The sequence below is a fragment of the Anas platyrhynchos genome, chromosome 2, assembly GCF_047663525.1.
Source record: "Anas platyrhynchos isolate ZD024472 breed Pekin duck chromosome 2, IASCAAS_PekinDuck_T2T, whole genome shotgun sequence".
Classification (NCBI taxonomy): Eukaryota; Metazoa; Chordata; class Aves; order Anseriformes; family Anatidae; genus Anas; species Anas platyrhynchos.
In genome coordinates this window covers 109,617,490-109,635,808 of record NC_092588.1, presented here as the reverse complement: position 1 = coordinate 109,635,808, position 18,319 = coordinate 109,617,490, and the positions used below count along the sequence as shown (strand labels likewise).

The 18,319-nt window shown below is 36.3% G+C and overlaps 1 protein-coding gene across 7 annotated transcripts in view; it reads right to left on the bottom strand.

Moving 5' to 3' along the window:
• Positions 1-18,319, bottom strand: part of CDKAL1 (CDKAL1 threonylcarbamoyladenosine tRNA methylthiotransferase) — a 494,283-nt gene that overhangs the window by 90,459 nt on the left and 385,505 nt on the right. For all 7 annotated transcript variants that reach the window (XM_072033334.1, XM_027451212.3, XM_027451213.3 and 4 more), the window contains 2 exons: positions 11,027-11,110; positions 6,863-7,027 (listed from right to left, as the gene is read on the bottom strand). In XM_072033334.1, coding sequence (XP_071889435.1) covers positions 6,863-7,027; positions 11,027-11,110 — 249 coding nt within the window. The remainder of the gene's footprint in view (positions 1-6,862; positions 7,028-11,026; positions 11,111-18,319) is intronic.

The following is an 18,319-nucleotide window of genomic DNA, read 5'->3' as shown; positions in this document are numbered from 1 at the left end:
CACTGTAGTTGAAATTTGGCCCTGCCAACGAGATGGGCAGAAAGAAAACATGCCCATTAAATTAAACACTTCAGGATGAAACTACCTGGTGAAGGAGTCTTATGCTGGTTCTTGGTTTGCTTTCTTTAATCATCTGAAAGTGTTTTAACCCTCTATGCAGCACAGGGAAGTATTCTGGATCAATGAGTTGTCTTCAATTCCACTTGCTATTCATCATATAAATGTTGGCTAAATTAAAATATTCATAGAATTACAGAAAATAAGGCTGGAAACAAACTTAAGAGGTAACCTAGCCCATACCCATGACTCAAGACAGGTGACCTGTATCTCTAATGTTTCTCAGATATTTGTGAAACATATTCTTAAAGAATAGCATTGAAAAAAAAAATCCCCAACCCAATATGGGCAATTCAATCTAGCACTTATCTAAACTCAGGAAGAGAAATCTGTTCCGATCGTAAGAAAGATTCCATCCCGAATTTAGGCTCAGAAATGTTGGGCTTTGAATTACAAGAAAAAATTCAAGTCAGCTCAAATCCCCAAATGAATGAACCCAATGTGGAATACCAATAATATGTAAATCACAAAAATCAGCATGTAAGGAATGGAATACTAGATTTTTTTCCCAGAAAAATAAGACTTTTGAATCTTCTTTCCAAAACCACCCATAGATGTCTTTGAGCTCCACTCTTAGAAAGGAAATTTCTCTTTTCTTACGCTAACTTTATAGCGACACTTTTTAGTGACCTCAGTGAAATAACTGAATAAAACATGAGAAAAAGAGAGAAATTAAGAAGGATTTAACATCTTATATGACTTCTGTTTACAACCAGAAGGAAGCAAGAGTAACACCTAAAACTGATTAATATATATAAAAGCACTAACCAGTTGCATGCGTTTTGTTTACAGTTGTTTTAAGAAAGTGTGAGATAACAAAAGGTATGTTCCTTCTGACTATGAGATAAAAAAGGCACCTGAGATAACAAAAGGTATGTTTCTACAACCCATAATCCAAGAGCATAAAACATTGCTTTCTTGAAATGCAGAACTACCTGAGAACCATTTCACATGAAGTTCTGTTTCATCTTTGTCAGTATACTTATGTTAAATAGAAAATTCCCCATATATTTCTCAAGCTGACCCTTCTTGGACTTGATGATGTAAAAGCTTTGCAAAGTAGCTTTTTAACAGAGGTAAAATGTGTATTCTATTTTACTTTTTCTTATTTGGAAATTCTGACCTTTCATTAGCATTTCTCATACTTTCTCTAATTTGTTTCTGGAATTCTATGACAGATCCTTCTCTGCACCTGCATGACATTTTTTCATCCAAAATTTTCTTTTTAATTTACTTTTTTTCCTAAATCACTAATCTCTAGTCCCTGTGCAGGATCCAAGTCTTCATCCACTTTGAAACTCCAATGTATATAAAAACTGTGCTTAATAATTTCTGCACTTTTACGTACATCTTCCACACTTCTTTCCAAGTCCTATAAGGAAGTGTCCAATATTGAGATCTCAATTCTGCCATGATTTCATTCATTTGGGTTCCAGAAGAAGATACATACTTCTTCCTTCTCCATTTTATTTTGCTTGCAAGTGAAGCACCCTTTCTTCATAAGATCAGAGAGCTTCCTTTAAGCTATGCTTTGTTGATTCTTCTTTGTGGCAGCTTATACAGAAATGTTTGATATATGTATCTTTCTTGTTTCATAACATCAGAAAAAAAAAAAAAAAAGTTGGATAGCATTTAGAAGTCATCTTTTGCTAATATAACTAGAATATACTTGTGGCTACGAGTCTGGGAACATACAGATTCTTCAGTATCATCCAGAAGTACAATGCTAACTCCTGCAAAAAAAAATAATGAAGGGAGGACATAGAGAAAAAGGAAAAGCAAACTGATCAAACAACTGCTTGCTACCTGTAAATCAGTGGCTTATTCCTCATTTCCTCTGAAGTTCCCAAAGACTTGAATAACTGTTAGCCTAACTGTGGATATTACTATGGCCTGGAGAGCCACAGAGATGTGGACCAACATCCCAGAATCACAAAAGAAGACAAATGGGGACTGCCAGAAGGATTTGTTCACATGGGAAATGTTAGACATGGAGCGTGTTATCACATAAAACAATTGAAAACAGGTAATTGAGAGAAAGATGTGCCTATATTTGTTTCACAAGAAAGTCAGTCACAGATGCATTACAGAAACAGAAATTACAAACATAAAATAAGCATGACTACATAATTAAACACCTAGTTAAAATATATTTTTTTCCTTAATTTTCCATCTGATTAAAATTTCCCACCTAAGGCTTCCAGACTTACAGGACTTTGATTTTGGCAATACATTACAATTCTGGTAGACAGCCAGAGTTTTATGTTTATCCTTTAGTCCTTTGGTCTCTTCTTTATGTATCTCTCATTTTGCAATATTTTTTTCCTTCAGTCACAGAACAAAAGTAAACAACTAAAATTACTTCTGGAGTACAGAAGCATAAAATACTCTATTTCAGTTCCTAACAACAAATTAGAATTCTTGCAGATTCTTACTTTCTTCAAATGATTAGATTTGGGTAAACATTTGTCTGTAAGCAGGATATACTTATGTATTTTATTTTGTCCTACGGTGAAACTACAGAGATCCCTTATGACATCCAAACAAAATTAATAAAAATAAACATATAAAAATGTCATTTTAAAGTTAAATGCCATTTAGACCATTGACACGTACTGCTGACATTTTCTAAAATATTTACTTACCAGTGATAATGAACTCAGTACTCTGTACATTCCAAACCCATCTCCAAAACCTCAAAGACTGTATTAACAGAGCAGTTAAGGACATAGCAGACTTTACTGGAGCTTTAAATGATGAGATACATCATTAAAGCTTTGTCAGCTCCTAGCCTACCTTAAAAAAAGGTTATCACATCTGCAGCATTTATCTTTTTCTTTTCCTGAGAAACTTAGTAGAACTAATAATTGATCAATTTGAAATCCTTATTACTATACTTATTTACTGTTACTTATAATTACAAGTAGTAACTCATGACATGCATCTTGTCTGAACAATCTTTTTAATGTCTACTGTCAATACTCAGTCTTATATCTCACATAGATTCACCTTATCTTACATTACATATCTTGCATTAGATTAATCAGAACTAAATTCAAAAGTGGCTTCTCCATGTCCTCATATTTTGATTAATTTCATCTTTCACTATATAACCACTAAACATTGTTTTACTTCTGAATTGGCAGCTGCACATTTTAAACCCAAAGAAATCTATAGTAGATTTAAATTTCAGTGTTAACTGAAATTCCTAAATGTCTTTGCCCCCCCCCAAATAACCCTCCTGTAAAACTGTGCAACTTAGAGACGTGATTCACTTTTTAGCAACTTGTATCAAAAATTCACGTTGAAGTAAAAAATTAATCCTGGTAAACAGATGTGCATTTTAATATATAATATGTCCACTATAATCAGTAAGTCTAATCATTTCGACAGATTTTTAACCTGATCCACTACTTTCAACATTCCTCCACCCTTCCTGTCCCGAATTCTGCTACAAAGCCTAATGTTACTGAATGCCAAGACCTTATTCTAAGCCATCTACTTACACTTTTTTTTTTTTTCTCAGAGAACACTTTTTTTCTCAGCTGCTAAGAAATTCTACATCATTAATAAATATGCAGCAATGGATGTACGTATTAGGTGTGTTTTTCATATATTGAAAAAAGTATGATAAAAATATATGCTAGAAATAGTCTGGAAATAATTTTATCAGCATTTGCCTGCTTCTGATTTGGCACAGATATACAATGTGTGAATGTTTTATAGAGACTTTAAACAGTTCAGTGTGTGACATTCTCCATTCCCTCTTTTTCAATCAAATCTGTTGATTCCTTTTGGTGACCTAGTTATTATACCTCTTTGGACCAATATGTTACCACAGTCATGCAGTCAAAAGGTGAAAAAAAAAGGACAAAAAAAAACAAACACACACAAAACAAGCAAACAAACAACAATAGCAAACACACAAAAGCTACAATTGTCGCTTCAGACTCATGCTGTGCTTTAGGTGCTTACTTCAAACTAATCAGAAAAAAAATATTGAGGGAAATGTAGCAGGTCAGAAAGAGACCACATAACTACAGAAAGTCAGATAAGCTCTGATCCTTTGTAGGTATTCCTCATCACAGCATTTATATATTTTTTTTTCCTGCTAAAGATGGTTTTGCAGCTTGTTTTGACATCTACACATCATGGAACTTTCAATTTTTCTAACTAAATTTTTAGTCATCTGATTAGTTTCCTTAAAAGTTGTACAGTTTTGAAAGCTTTCCCTCTTTCAGTGAACAATTCCCATTAGACAGTAGTATTGCTGTGATGTATTTTGAAACACCTTTCATTGTGTCCTATGCAAGCTAATGAAAATACTGATAACAGTAGCAAGTGATGCCTAAAATACACTACAAACACAGCATCTTTTGAGCTGCTGCAGACTGTCTACATCCATGCTAGAGTCCTGACTCAGCACTAACCCTCTTTTGCATAATACCTACATGACATGCTGAACTGTTAGCTGTGCACTACAGCCCCAGTAATTTCATGGTCATTAGGAAAGAGTGCTAAGTGCTTTGCTGAATGGGAATGGACTGAAGCAGATAGATGTTTTAGTGCAATACAGCCCATTTTCACATTATTTTGCTTTAGATTACCTTGATCCACATTTAAATTCACGTGCCTCTCTGTATTAGCTGTCATCATGGACCAGCAAACATAAAGTAGATGAGTGGAAGTTGTACCACTGCTAGGGTGAGACCAGAGGTCCACTAGAAACTTCCTAGGGACTTCAGATAGTATGCCAGCTACAGGATGCTGGTTGGTGCTTAAAGAGCTTCTGCCCAGAGGGACAGCCATGCTGAGTGATAGAAATGTGCCTGGTCTCAAGAGCCATGTGGCAACTGGCTACCCATCCTTTCAATCCCCTAAAGAAAAAGCAGGCCCTAATTTTTCCTCATTTGTGTGTAAAGTGAGAAGAACTGTAAAGCCAGACGAAGAAAGTGAAAGGGCCACATATTCTTTCTTTCTTTTTTTTTTTTTTTTTAATTTAATGTAACTCTTACTTGTCTCTGCCATATACTTTGATAACTTGACTGAACAGAAAAGTTATCCAAGGTTTTAGTTCTGCATGCTGCCCCTTTGAAAGCTTGGTGGAAAGCCTTGGCATCTTATTGAAGATCCAGGACCTTTGGCTACTTTTCATGGAGTATCTGAATACAGGAATTCCACGTTGTCTTCTTCTTTCCCCAATCTGCCATGTGTGCACATTACAAGGCATATAGTGTCAGATGACATATGTTGCCCCTGTTATCGTTACATTAAATGGAGTCACCCACCACGGCTGGGACTTGAGACTTCCTCACAAGCACTTTACGTTAAAATTAGATTTCTCAAGCACATCTAAGAAGGAAATTTTCTGTACCCTTTCACTTGGGCATTCCAAGTACTTGTTCATGTCTACTCAAAGGACAAGAGCACATTTGTACCTCTCAAATGCATCTCTATGATTTCTTATGGAAATTATCAGTCCCCTTGACTTTAATCATTTTGTTTCTCATTCTTAACATAAAATTTCAGTCAACATTCTGCTTGCTTACTCCCATGCCAATATCTTCTGGCAGCATGTACTCAGTTTAACGACAGGCTTGGTTCTGTTCCATTGGATTATTTTAAAAAATGTTCTGATGAAAAAAGCAGCTGTGTTTAAATAGCTATGACGTCCAATCAGACAATTTAAGGGTTTTGGCTGTTTTTTCCTCTTACAACCCCTTATCAGGCAAATATACACATACACATGGACAGTATTCAAAGGGAAGTTAGCAATGCGTTGGTGCTTAAAGTTCATGATCTGCCAAACACATTACTGTACGTGCATTATCGTTGCTATATATTTCCAGCCAGCCTTATTCAAGGTACCAAATAGTTCAACTTAACACTAGTCACATAAGATATGCATTGATTATTTCTTTTAAATATGACCACTTAGAACTTTTACAAAGATATGTATATATAATAGTACTTGTCAACAATTTACTGTAAAAGCAGCCAGGTGGCTGATAAACTGCCAGCTATCTTTCTTCCATGTGCTAAATTATTGCTACATATTTTTGGAGATCCTAACAACAGTGCTGGAGAAAGGACATCAAATGATGCTTAGAAATGTGATACACATTTTCATTTCACACTCCATCAGGTTTTACAACTTGAGCTCCGTGAAATGTATGAGAATACTTGGCTAACAGCCACCTCTACTGAGGTGTAAAATAAGGATCAGATATCTTTTAAAAAGAGTTTCATTTTCTTTACATGACTAGATCAAATGTTGACCTTTTTCCAAAATATACTGTAAATATTCAGTACCTATCAAAGAATTTTGAATCTCTGGACACAGGTTTGAACTATTTTAACAGACACATAATCAATACAAATTTTTTAGAAACAGCCTTGTAACAGAAAACAAACAGATTCATCTTTCCACTAAACTAGAACTGAAACACATTGAATTATATAATCACTGGTGTTAAATCTTTTCCATTCTAATAGTTCTTTCTCATCTTGCACCATGGAACAAGAAACAAGCATATTATTGCCTTTACAGTCAGCAAAGTAAAGCTACGGGCATCAGCAAAAGCATCTTTTAAATTCAGATTTCAATCTGTCAGAAAAGATTAAAGCTTCATACATACATAAAAGGGGAACTATAAAATGATAACAGATACATAGCCTGAAATCATTATGCTTGAACAGCTGCTGTTTTACCAGCGTAGTAAAGCAGAAAATGCCTTTTACTCACCTCTGTTAAGCCAGAAACTTCTCCTTTTGCTAATGGTCTTGTGATGGATGCAGTATAAACTCTGGCAACTGACACTGGTTGCCCCTTCATAAAATGTTTCCCAGCTTCATAAATATTCACTTCTACCATCTTACCCATTAACACAGGATCCTTTGGCACGAGAACCTTTCAAATAAAGATAAAGATATGGTCACTAAATATCATAAAGGACATCAGTGTCTCCAGCTTCCACTCAGAAAATAGATATTTTGGTAGGTATCTCTATCTGGCCTTCTTCAAGAGCTTCAATTTACTTTTGTTGTTTTTGTTTGACTGATAAGAAAGTTGAGCCTGACTTGCAACATTTGAACCTAGACCCACATTGTTTCCAAGAGCACTTGTACTACAGAACTCTAGTAGACTGCTATAAAGGCGTTTTATTTTTTCTTTTACTACCCCACAGTATTTTTTTTTGTTTTGTTTTAACTTTCCAGTCTGTAAGTGCCTCAGGACAGAAATTATGCCCTTGCTTAATTTGCTCAAGTCCCTGTTTTGATTGTGCACATCCTTTGCATCTGAGATGCATGACTGGCAATGAATGTCTCTAAAAATGGAAGGGTATGTTTGTTGTATCAGCAATAAATGCCACTCTACCCTGAATTTGAACAACCATGGTATCAGACAGTCCCATGAGAACTTCACAAAAAAGACACCACATAACAGATTTTCATTGGTCACACATGCTATAAATGAAAGAGCCCCATGTACAGAAGCAATATTCCTTGCTGGAAGAACAAATCACATAAAAAGAGTCTAAAAATAGAGAAGCAGTCGAAAAGGAAAAGTGGTGTTCCCCATTTAAACATCAATAAAAGATTGAATTACAGACTTACTTAATCACATTTATTTAAAGCTCATCTACAAACAAATCTACAAGCTTTTCAGAGGTAATAAGCACACACATATTCCTTGATTTTTGTAGATCAAAATTGAAAATGAATCAGCATAGCCTGATTTTAAAGGACACGGAGAGAAAAACTGTGCCAACCACATTTGGAGAGCAGTTTGTTGCCAAACAGTGCCTCTCCAGTTTCAGCTATCGCAAGCACTAGTTGTCCTGCTCAGAGGAAATCACTACCAATAATTCCCCTTATTCCCCAAAGGCTCAAGGTGTTCATGACTGCTGGAGTTTCCAGATTCTATTAATTCTGCTGAAATTCCAAAGCACCTTCCAAGAAAAGCAGACAGCTTTGCCTTTCAGAGATGAGAAAGCTGGAGCTAACTAGACAACAGTGGCAAACATTAAGCCAGGATCCTAGTGCTGAGACAGCATTAAAACACAACTAGATCACAGTTCTTCCCATACATATATTTTTGGGGGCAAAGCAAAACTAGGTAAATAAGTATCCCTGAGTCTGGAACCTCTGTAGATTTTGGTATTCCCATACAGGAAACAGCAAAAACTAAACATATATGCTCAGGGACAGATGTGGATAAGTGACTAGTACTTCAGAAAAAGAATGACTTAAATGAAAATATCTGGGAGGTATTGTAAACAACCAAGAAGTCGGGCTTACATTCATACAAAAAAAATAAAAATCTAAGAGACAAAGTTATACCAACAGAAACTGTCATCTTGACTGTTGTTTTGGCAAAGTATCTTTTGGTCAGTTTAGACTACTCTGTTTAATGAACTAATTTAAACTATGTCACCAAAGCTATGGACAAAGCTACCAGGAGGTCTGTTAGTGTACCTCCATAAATGTGGCTTTAATAGCAAACTCTTTTAATACAGACAAGCTTAGTGAAGAGATGATAATAATTTGTTTAATAACTATTTGAATTATCAGAACATTATACCACAACCACACACTTCAGCTTCCAAACGCGATATTTTACCCCAGGGGTCAGTGTTGAGGCCCATCCTCTTTAATATATTTATTGATGATTTGGATGAGGGAATTGAGCGCGCTCTCGGTACGTTTGCACACAACACCAAGCTGGGGGTGAAATGTCAATGTTCTTTAGAAAGGCCCTGCAGAGGGAACTGGACAGGATGGGTCGATGGGTAGAGGCCAATGGGATGAGGTTCAACATGGCTAAGTGCCAGGTCCTGCACTTTGACCAAAACAACCCAACAGGCTTAGGGAAGAGTGGCTGGAAAGCTGTGCAGAGGAAAAGCATCTGGGGGTGTTGGTTGATGCTTGCCTGAACATAAGCTGGCAGTGTGTCCAGGTGGCCAAGAAGGCCAACAGCATCCTGGCTTGTATCAAGAATAGTGTAGCCAGCAGGACCAGGGAGGTGATCATCACCATGTATTCTGCTCTTGTGAGGCCACACCTTGACTTTTTTTTGGGCCCCTCACTGCAAGAAGGACATCAAGGCCCTGGAGCGCGTCCAGAGAAGGGCTACGAAGCTGATGAAGGGCCTGGAACACAAGTCCTGTGGGGAGCTGCTGAGGGAACTGGGGTTGTTTAGTCTGGGGAAGAGGCTCAGGGGAGACCTGAGTGCTCTCTGCAACTACCTGAAAGGAAGGTGTGGGGAGCTGGGGGTCAGCCTCTTCTCGCAGATTAGTAGCGATAGGACTAGAGCGAACGGCCTCAAGTTGCACCAGGGGAGGGTTAGTTTGGAAATTAGGAGAAACTCCTTCTCAGAAAGAGTGGTTAGGCATTGGAACGCATTGCTCAGGTGGAGTCACCATCCCTGGGGGTGTTCAAGGAAAGACTGGAGTTGGTGCTTAGGGTCATGGTTTAGTGGGTGATAGTGGTGGTAGGGGAACGGTTGGACCAGATGACCTTGAAGGCCTCTTCCAACCTTAATAATTCTATAATTCTATGATAATGTGATATTTCATGACTCAAGAGTGGCTGGTTTCATATCTACTGTCATTCAGTTTACTACTATTAGAGTCAGCCACTAGCACCAAGTCTTGTGCTTACCTTGGTGAACAACACTGTATTGCCCTTGTCAAATATATAAGATTTTAGGGAAAAGATACACAAATAAATAATGGAAAGTATTTTTGTTCATAATCAAATTTACAATTACTAAGCATGGTATTATTTGTATTTACTTTATTCTTTACTAGTCCCAGTCAGGACCTGTATTACGTACGGGCTGTACAAACACACCATAAAACATCAACAATTTTTCACATATTACTTTCCCTTTAATTAAAAGAATTTCCATGAAACAAACATTAAATTCTGAAAAGCCCCACGCATTATTTTCAATCTATCTGTATAGGACCATGTTCCTCAAATCTGACTGATAAGGTATAAAAGTGAGGAACAGTGGTGTACAAGACTTAGATAGAGGTTAGAGGTACAAGAAAAGAAAAATAATTTCAAAAGCTGTAATAGTATTTAACACTAACCAAAACCAAACAAATAAATGCTCTAATGAAATATGGAACCAGAACAAAGCACTAGTGCTGACTATATAACCACAAACATCATTCTCCAGATAGGACAACTGAATAACTAAAAGTGGCAAAAACAAACTCAGTGCAAGAAAATCGAGAAGAAGCCAACTGTAAAAACAGAATGAAATACAGATGATTCAGAAAAGCCAATTTTACTGTTTTTCATCTGCTTTTGAGTAAAAATAATAAATTTGTGAAACAGATACCATACTTCCTTCCTAACTCATAAAGATGGTGTTTCTGTGTGGAAATAATTCATTTACAGAAAGTACATAGAAGAAAATAAAACATATCAGGCTGAACTGTTAAATTAAACATGAGTTTCTCATCTTTCCTATTGTTTGAAATTTTTTTTAATTGCATTGTATGAAAGAATTTTCTGAAAGATGTATGAAAATTGTAAAGATTAAACTATTGAGAAAACAATGCTTCTGAGACTCAAATTAAAATTACTGTAATAATTAACAGCTTCTTCAACCATTTAGATAATATTCTTTGGATATAGAGCATATATCCTCCTCATACTGTATAGTAAAAGACTTACTGTGCATGCTAACATAATTTCAAGTAAATTGTATTTAGAACACACAAAGAAACAAAATATCTCATAAACATGTCTTGATGGTCACACCTTTCTTGGAAACAGTTTATTTCTTTACTTTTTTTTTTTTTTCTCCACTGTGTTGTGCTGTGTTGCTGAGATTATCAGAAAGCAAAGATACCACAAAGAGATGTTATTTTGTTTATTTTTGTTTATTTACCTGTTCATAGAATGGATTGTGAGCAACATAGTAATTGGAATCAAAGGATTCTTCTGTTACGAGAACTCTCTGCCTCTCACCAACCTGGAAAATAAAAGACAAAAGTGATGACTCAGAAAACAAAAACAGTGAATTGCATTCAGAAGAGAGCTTTAACCATAAACAAACACACTTAGCAGAAATAATCAAATTATCTCAGGAAATTTTGTGTCAGCAAGAAACCATGGCAGAGAAAGCCCTTGCTCAAACTATCCACAGGGGTAAAGGTCAGAACTGAGAGCTGAAACTGCAGTACTGTAATGGTTTGACATGAATATCCAGTTCATAAATGTAAATTTATTTTTACATGGTAACACAATAACAAATCAAAATGTCAGATCTGCACAGGGTCCAATTACTGCATCATCCAACTAACGAGAAAACTCCCCCTCAGAATAAAATTCTGCTGTCAACCACAAAAAGTTAACACCCCCTAGCTCCCCAACAACATTACGGCAAATAAAACATTTAGAAGGATCTGAGAGAAACAGGGAACTGTAACACGTAGCTTGATGTTATCTAGAAGCTTAGCAAAGCTATTTGCTATTTTTAAAGAAGCCACCCTTGTTATTTACAGTGATTGAGCATCTCTCCAGCCCTTCTTGGTAATGTCACTACGCTATACTCAGGACATCACATTGTAGACAACACTGCATGTTACAAAGACTCAATGAAGAAAAAAGTTCTTAACTACTCACAGAGTAATATTAAAGGCAAAACAATCTCTGGGCCAAAAAGTACAGTATTTCAATTACATGTCCAGCTTCCAAACACATTAGCACAGTTTAAAGAAAGCACCAATTCCATTTCACAATTAGTTAAATGGAAGACCACATGACAAGTCAGGTGTACTTAGTTGCCACCTAAGTATTAATCAAAATCTGGCCTTGCCCAAACTTCAAAATCATCCGCACAACTCCTTTTGATTTTGTCCATTATTAAGTTACATAATGTTGTTTGTATCTAAATTTCTGCAAACCCTGGAGGGACATCCAGCTCGCATTGTTAGTCTGAGCCGATCTCTAGTTTTCTTTATCTAAATATACCCTGGATTCTTTCCAACCTACTTGAAAAATGTATTGTACAAATTACAACTGTCTAGCAAGCTAAATTTACTTACTGCTTTTACTACTGTTGCTATCTCGAGAACCAAAAATGATTTCACATTTTACTCCAAACTTTTTACTCCAATCTGTGAGCAAAGACGCATTCAAAATTTTTACAACTTTCTCTAATGACTAATCACGGAAAAAAGAACAGGTGAAAACAAGAACAAGGACACATATGCATTGCAGTGTATATAGTATTTATACTATACATAGTCTGGGTTCCACATAGCCAAGAAGGACATCATGCTCCCTCTTCCCTATGCAGGTACCTGGGATATTCCCAAGACAAACCCCGGAAAGAAGAGGAGACAGCACCCAGGTCACCTCCCAGATGTAAATTGCTGGGACCACAAGTGTGGGGTACACAGCAAAAGGGGAACAAGTCCCAAGTTACAGACCCAGCATAAAAATCCTAATAGTAGAAAAGATGAATTTCTGAATACTTTAAAATAGTTTAAAATACTTTAAAAAGTTGTTTAAGAGTTGTTTATAGCACACTTAAAATTTCTATCTACATTCCTCTGAGAAGTCTGTAGTTACAAGTAACAACAGATACCACATATTCAAATTTTAGTAACCTAAATCATCTGTAACCATTTACCATTCCCCTGAACACTAAGGTATTCTTTTCTTCCAAGAAAGCAGTTATTTAATTCAAATCCTCAAAGGAGTTTTTCAAATACTTGTCAAGAAGGTGCTGGAGATAACCACGTCAGTAAGATTACATTTTCCCCGAATGGAGAGGTTTTGTTGTTTCTATGCTATTTCAGACCATAGCCTTCAAAATCACAATGCAGTATGGTGGTGTAGTGCTACAGCAGGATGTCATGCAATGTTATGAAAAAGAGGAGGAGGAAACGTTAGATAAGTGATACTGACCCTTGAGGAAATATGTTACCACTGGAAAACACCAAAACCAATCAAGCAGTCATGTCCTTGAGTTGCATTTATTATTTACTGGTATCATAACTTAACAAAACCAGCTCAAAGCAATACTGGGCCTGTAACTCATTTCACGATTGTCTTGTGGTTCCCTGGCTTTCTCCAGACATAATGTTCTGCCTTTATCGTCCCTATGAATCCTGCCTGTGAGGTACTCTAAGCTACATGTGTTATCTCCATACTCTCAGATGACAGTGTCAAGTACAGTATTTAAAAAAAAAAGGAAAAAAAAAAGAAAAAAAAATCAAAGGGAAGAAGAAAAGAACACCTGTGTTTGATCATTTGCTATAGGCAGTGATTTCTTCAAAGACACATTGCCAGTTTTTCTTTGCTTCCATGAGCAAATGGAGCACAGGTCCCTGTGTCTCAGCAGGCTAAACAGAGAACTTCTGTGCTCAGAATTTCTTGGGAATGGGAAGAAAACAGGAAGACTGAATTCATCACATAGCATCAAAATTGTGGCACTAAAATTGAGTACAAGAGGTGCAGAGGAGCAGAACAGCCTACACCAAATTATAGTATAAACAGTCATACATATAGTCACACCTACAAGACAAAGAGGCTATATTGTGAGGAGTACAAGGCAAACCCAATATTGTTCACTTTCTCATGTTACTGGATTTGTAGCTCTGGCCAAGGCTGATCTCAGAAAGAAAGACAATATTCAGATATTTGTGCAGACTCTCTTGCCATAACAATAGAAAAGGACAATTTTATTTAATGAGTTAGGCTATTGGGTATTTACGATCTGCAACACTAATTGGCTACACACTCTGTAAGACAGAAAATGACTATCTCTCCTGCATCCAAATATAATTAAGAAAGAAATATAAGTAGGCAGAATGCAGCTTTGGTATTGAAATTTGTTCAAGAAGTGAAATATATGTCATCATTTCTGCAATTATTCCCCTGGGATCTCTAAATGCTTAAGTTTCACCTCTCTCAGAAAGAATTTACATATGCAGAAACCAGACATGATATCTAATAACAGTCATAATTATAATAACCTTTGATGATTTTTTTCAGGCATGTACCAGCAAAAGTAGTTCAGTATCTTATTTTTATTCCTATTCTTTCATCTGCTTCCATAGGTATGCATGAGTTCCAGCTCTCAGGGATCTACAATTCTGACAAAGCATTTGCAACAGAGTGAAGTTATCACTGGCATCTCAGTTGGGAAAGATTCCTACAGAACTGGGATTTTTTTTATTTTGTGGAGGATAGCATGAAAAAAATAATGAGTGTCAGCAAAAAACTTACCTGGCAGTTTCCCCCATCCCAACACAAACTGGTCATATTGTTTACACAAGGTAAATTTGTTTTCACTGAAAACAACACAGTGAGCATTACTAATCCTATCACTTCCTACACTGCAACAGCTGCCAGGTAGTTTGCAAATCTTGTAATTAGTAACAAAATCATTTATGAACTTAACTTTTGTTTTTATTTATCCTACAGGAAATTCTGACATGATAATTCTGTAACTCAGTTTTTCTTTACTGAATATCATAAAAAGCAACTTTTTCCAGCTGGCTGATTTTCTAAAGTGAATGAATGCTAAGAAATGTCAAGCATCTTTCTCAGCTGCAGTCAAATTGGATTTGTTTTTCAGCTCCCCCTTCCCTTCCCTCCACCCTTTATTTTAAAAAAAAAACAAAACTGTCTCAATCACATAAAACCCAAGACTAATTTCTAAATTCTGCAGCAGTACAGGTGCAAAAGACTGGCACTGTTTACATGCTTTGATAGAATCCTGCTAAGCAATGTCAACAATAGCCTACTGTAATTATACTCAGATAACGTATATTTCTGATTTTTTTTTTTAGTTAATGAAAATTGTAACTGTTCCAGCTGTAGTCATTATTTATCACAGCCAGAGCATGTTCTTTCTCACTGTTTACTTATTCTTTTCTTTGAATTTTGCTGATTACGTTTTTAAAAGTTTCTATTCAGCTAAAATAAACAATAAAAAAATTAATAACCACTGTGTTTTTATACTTCTCCCATAGAAGAAGGCATACAGTGTACACAGCCAACTCCATTGATTCAGAGGGCAGCCAAAAGTCTTCTTTCAGGTTGAGCTCAATTCATGGAGGAATCGATGAGCATCTCTCCATTAATGTTGACTGAAGCTGGCTTGGATTCTGACCCCATACATTATGGACTATACCTAGTACAAGGCTTGGAAGCCACACAAAAAGCTGCTTTCCTTTATTTATTATAGGCAATAAAGAACTCACAGTGTCACAATTTCTGTGTATGTTTCAGCAGATTATTCTGAGGTACAGAGTATTTCTCATAAACATGCATATTTTAGCCTTTACTATGTATAAGGAAGTTTAAACACAAGTAATTTAGAAAGCATTAATTCTACAGAAATTAGTACACCTTTATCCTGATTTTTTCATTTGTAATTATTTAACATAAATGTAATTAATTATGCAGATGACGTGTCCTTCCCTACAAAACTGAGGAAGAATTGAGAATTGTTGGACCTACTTTTTATGAATCACATCAATCCTTTTGTAATTAGAGACCAAATTTCTCTAACATCATAATTAATAAGCATCCTATAAGCCCTCTATTTACATGTCCTAGGTGTTTTCTCCTTCTGACAGAGAAGCCTGGGTGTGCCACAACCTCCCTGTAAAAATGCAAGGTTTGTGAAAGCTTAAGACGTGGCCTCTTTTTGATGACGCCAAAGCACATTAATTACCATCTCTTTCCAAGCTCCCTTTGTGTTTTTTTTTTTTTTCCTTCAGATATTAAAAACTGTTCCTCCTACTTTTAGGGTGTATAACATTAATATTTAGAGTCCTGTATCTTTTATACCATATAGGCCTCAATCAGATTAATATTTATAATGTGTCTGACCCACTTCATGCCTGTGGAAAGCAAACAGAGAACCTGAGAACCTGATCAGTGCAGGGTAAGTGGCAGAACTCATCGCGCAGACTTGATATTGCTGCTTCAAATCCCAAACCAAGACAAAGCTGCCTCAGTGCTACAGTGCCACTAGTTAGCTAAATGACAGCGGAAGATACTGGTCTTGCCACCAATATCAGATTGTTTTGTGTTTATGTCCAGTAGGGCTAAATTTTACCATTTCACACTTGCTATGAGTCAGTGGTTTTCCCTTACTTACATTGCTCAGTTTTTTTGCAGCCTTGGAAACAGCCCTGTGCAGTCTTCATTGCAAGCAGGAGTACTTAGCTCTTACTGGAGAACTCCAGAAACCCAAGCAAAAAGCAGCCAACATTCATCAAGGTGTCTCATTTCACGGTCAGCCGACACAGCTGTCCTTGTCAAACCATCATTAGTAAAATGCCCACCTTTAAACAAAGCTGAAGGGATTTTATTTTGAAAAGATTACATAAAACATATGATTTACTAAAAAAACCATATATATATTTTTTTTAAACGCGCATGCTTCAGATGTGTGCATCATTCAAAAATTCAGAATGGACACAACAGATGTCCACAGGACAAATTCTTTCAATGATTTTCCAGGCTTGTTTGAGGCTGTGCAAGCAGCAAGGATGGACTAGGTATGTTTAAGACAATAAGCTCTAATAGTACACAACCGGTGTAACAAAAAAGTCCTTCAGCACCAGGCAACACAGCTCATTAAAACCAACTGAACACCTCTTCTTCAGTCCCCTTATGAATCTGTGGGCACAGCTACAGGGGAGGGAAAAGGTAGGGGGGAAAGCATGCAAGGGATAGAAGAAGTAGACTGCTTCTGCTTTCTTGGCCCACTGCTCATGCTTCAGGGTAAATAGCTCCTTTCTATTACTGTGCACCTGCATCTGACTGCTTCATTTTAATTTGTTCTCCTGCTGTGAAAATGTAGCTTCTTCCAGCACACACAAGCTATGCCATGCAGCCCAGATGAAAATTATATTCAGAGATGTGAGCAGTGACCTAAAAATGACAACTGGTCCTCAAAATATGATTCCTTTTAAATTCTGTAAGTTTGCATTTTGCTTATTTCTTCTTCTCCTCTTGTCTAGGTACATGGTAATAAAAGTAGCATGTTGACAACTCTGTCATATTACCTTTCTGAATTTTATTAACCATGTGCAATATTATAAGAGGAAAATAAGTTCTCTGAAATGGAAGATATATATTGCCTCTGAAAAGCAGTTCCTCTCATTTGCATCTTTGTTGTAAATCGGTACTTAAGTAGTGAAAGCCCATGATGAGGTTGTAGAATTGAGATTTATTCTGGATCTGGCACAGCACTGCTAAGGGACTCTGGCTGTTACTCAAACTCTATTTCCACATGTGCAAAATGTAATTCTAATAGTTGCACAACTCACAGAGTAGTGACCATAAAACTGTGGAAGTTGCTATAGCAATAAAAAATACTATATGCAGAACTGGTATTTGGAACTGTCAAGCTGGATGAGCACTCAGGCAATGGCCTTAATGTAGTACTGGCAAAAGCCTCTTCCCCTTTTTTTTCATGTGATCGAACAAATCCCATAAAACCATGCAAATACCTATAGAAAAAGTCTAAATGAAACATACAGGTCAAAATAGGAGCAAAAGTAAATAAAATGTTTGAGTTTTTCCTTAAATACCCATAATAATTCACAAACAAAACAAAGAAACTAAACAAGCAGTCTGCCCTTAAGGAAACTTGACATTTAAAACATAAGTACAGGAAATTATTATTGCTGATCTTTTAGAAAGAATGATGGAGTTTAAAGGCACATTTTCAAATATTTGCAACTTCCAGACAGTTTGCCAATCACATGCATTCTGGTGGCATGATGTAAACAAATTCTTGGGCTTAATTTGTTTTTTGTCTGTTTGTTTGTTTTAAATAAGCTAAGCCTGTGACTAAATGAGGGTATTAAGCTTAAAAATGACGTGGTCTTTTTTTTTTTTTTTAGTAAATGCTACCCTTTTCAATTTCTGTGAAATTATTTAAAATTACTTAAGATTGGCTGCTGTTGTTGGAAGCAGTTCCTTAAGATACACTGCATATTTCAAAGTGATTTAAGCACAGTATTAAGTGGCAGTTGCTAAGGCAACACTGTGCAATTCCTGTTTCGGTGATCTCTTTTAACAGCTGCATAATCCCAGACAAGTATCAGCTATATGAGAATTTACAATCGATCTTGTTAAATACCCTATCAAATAACTTCTCCAGAAATTACTTCAGCAAGTCGCAATACAAATCTGTTTTCTCAGA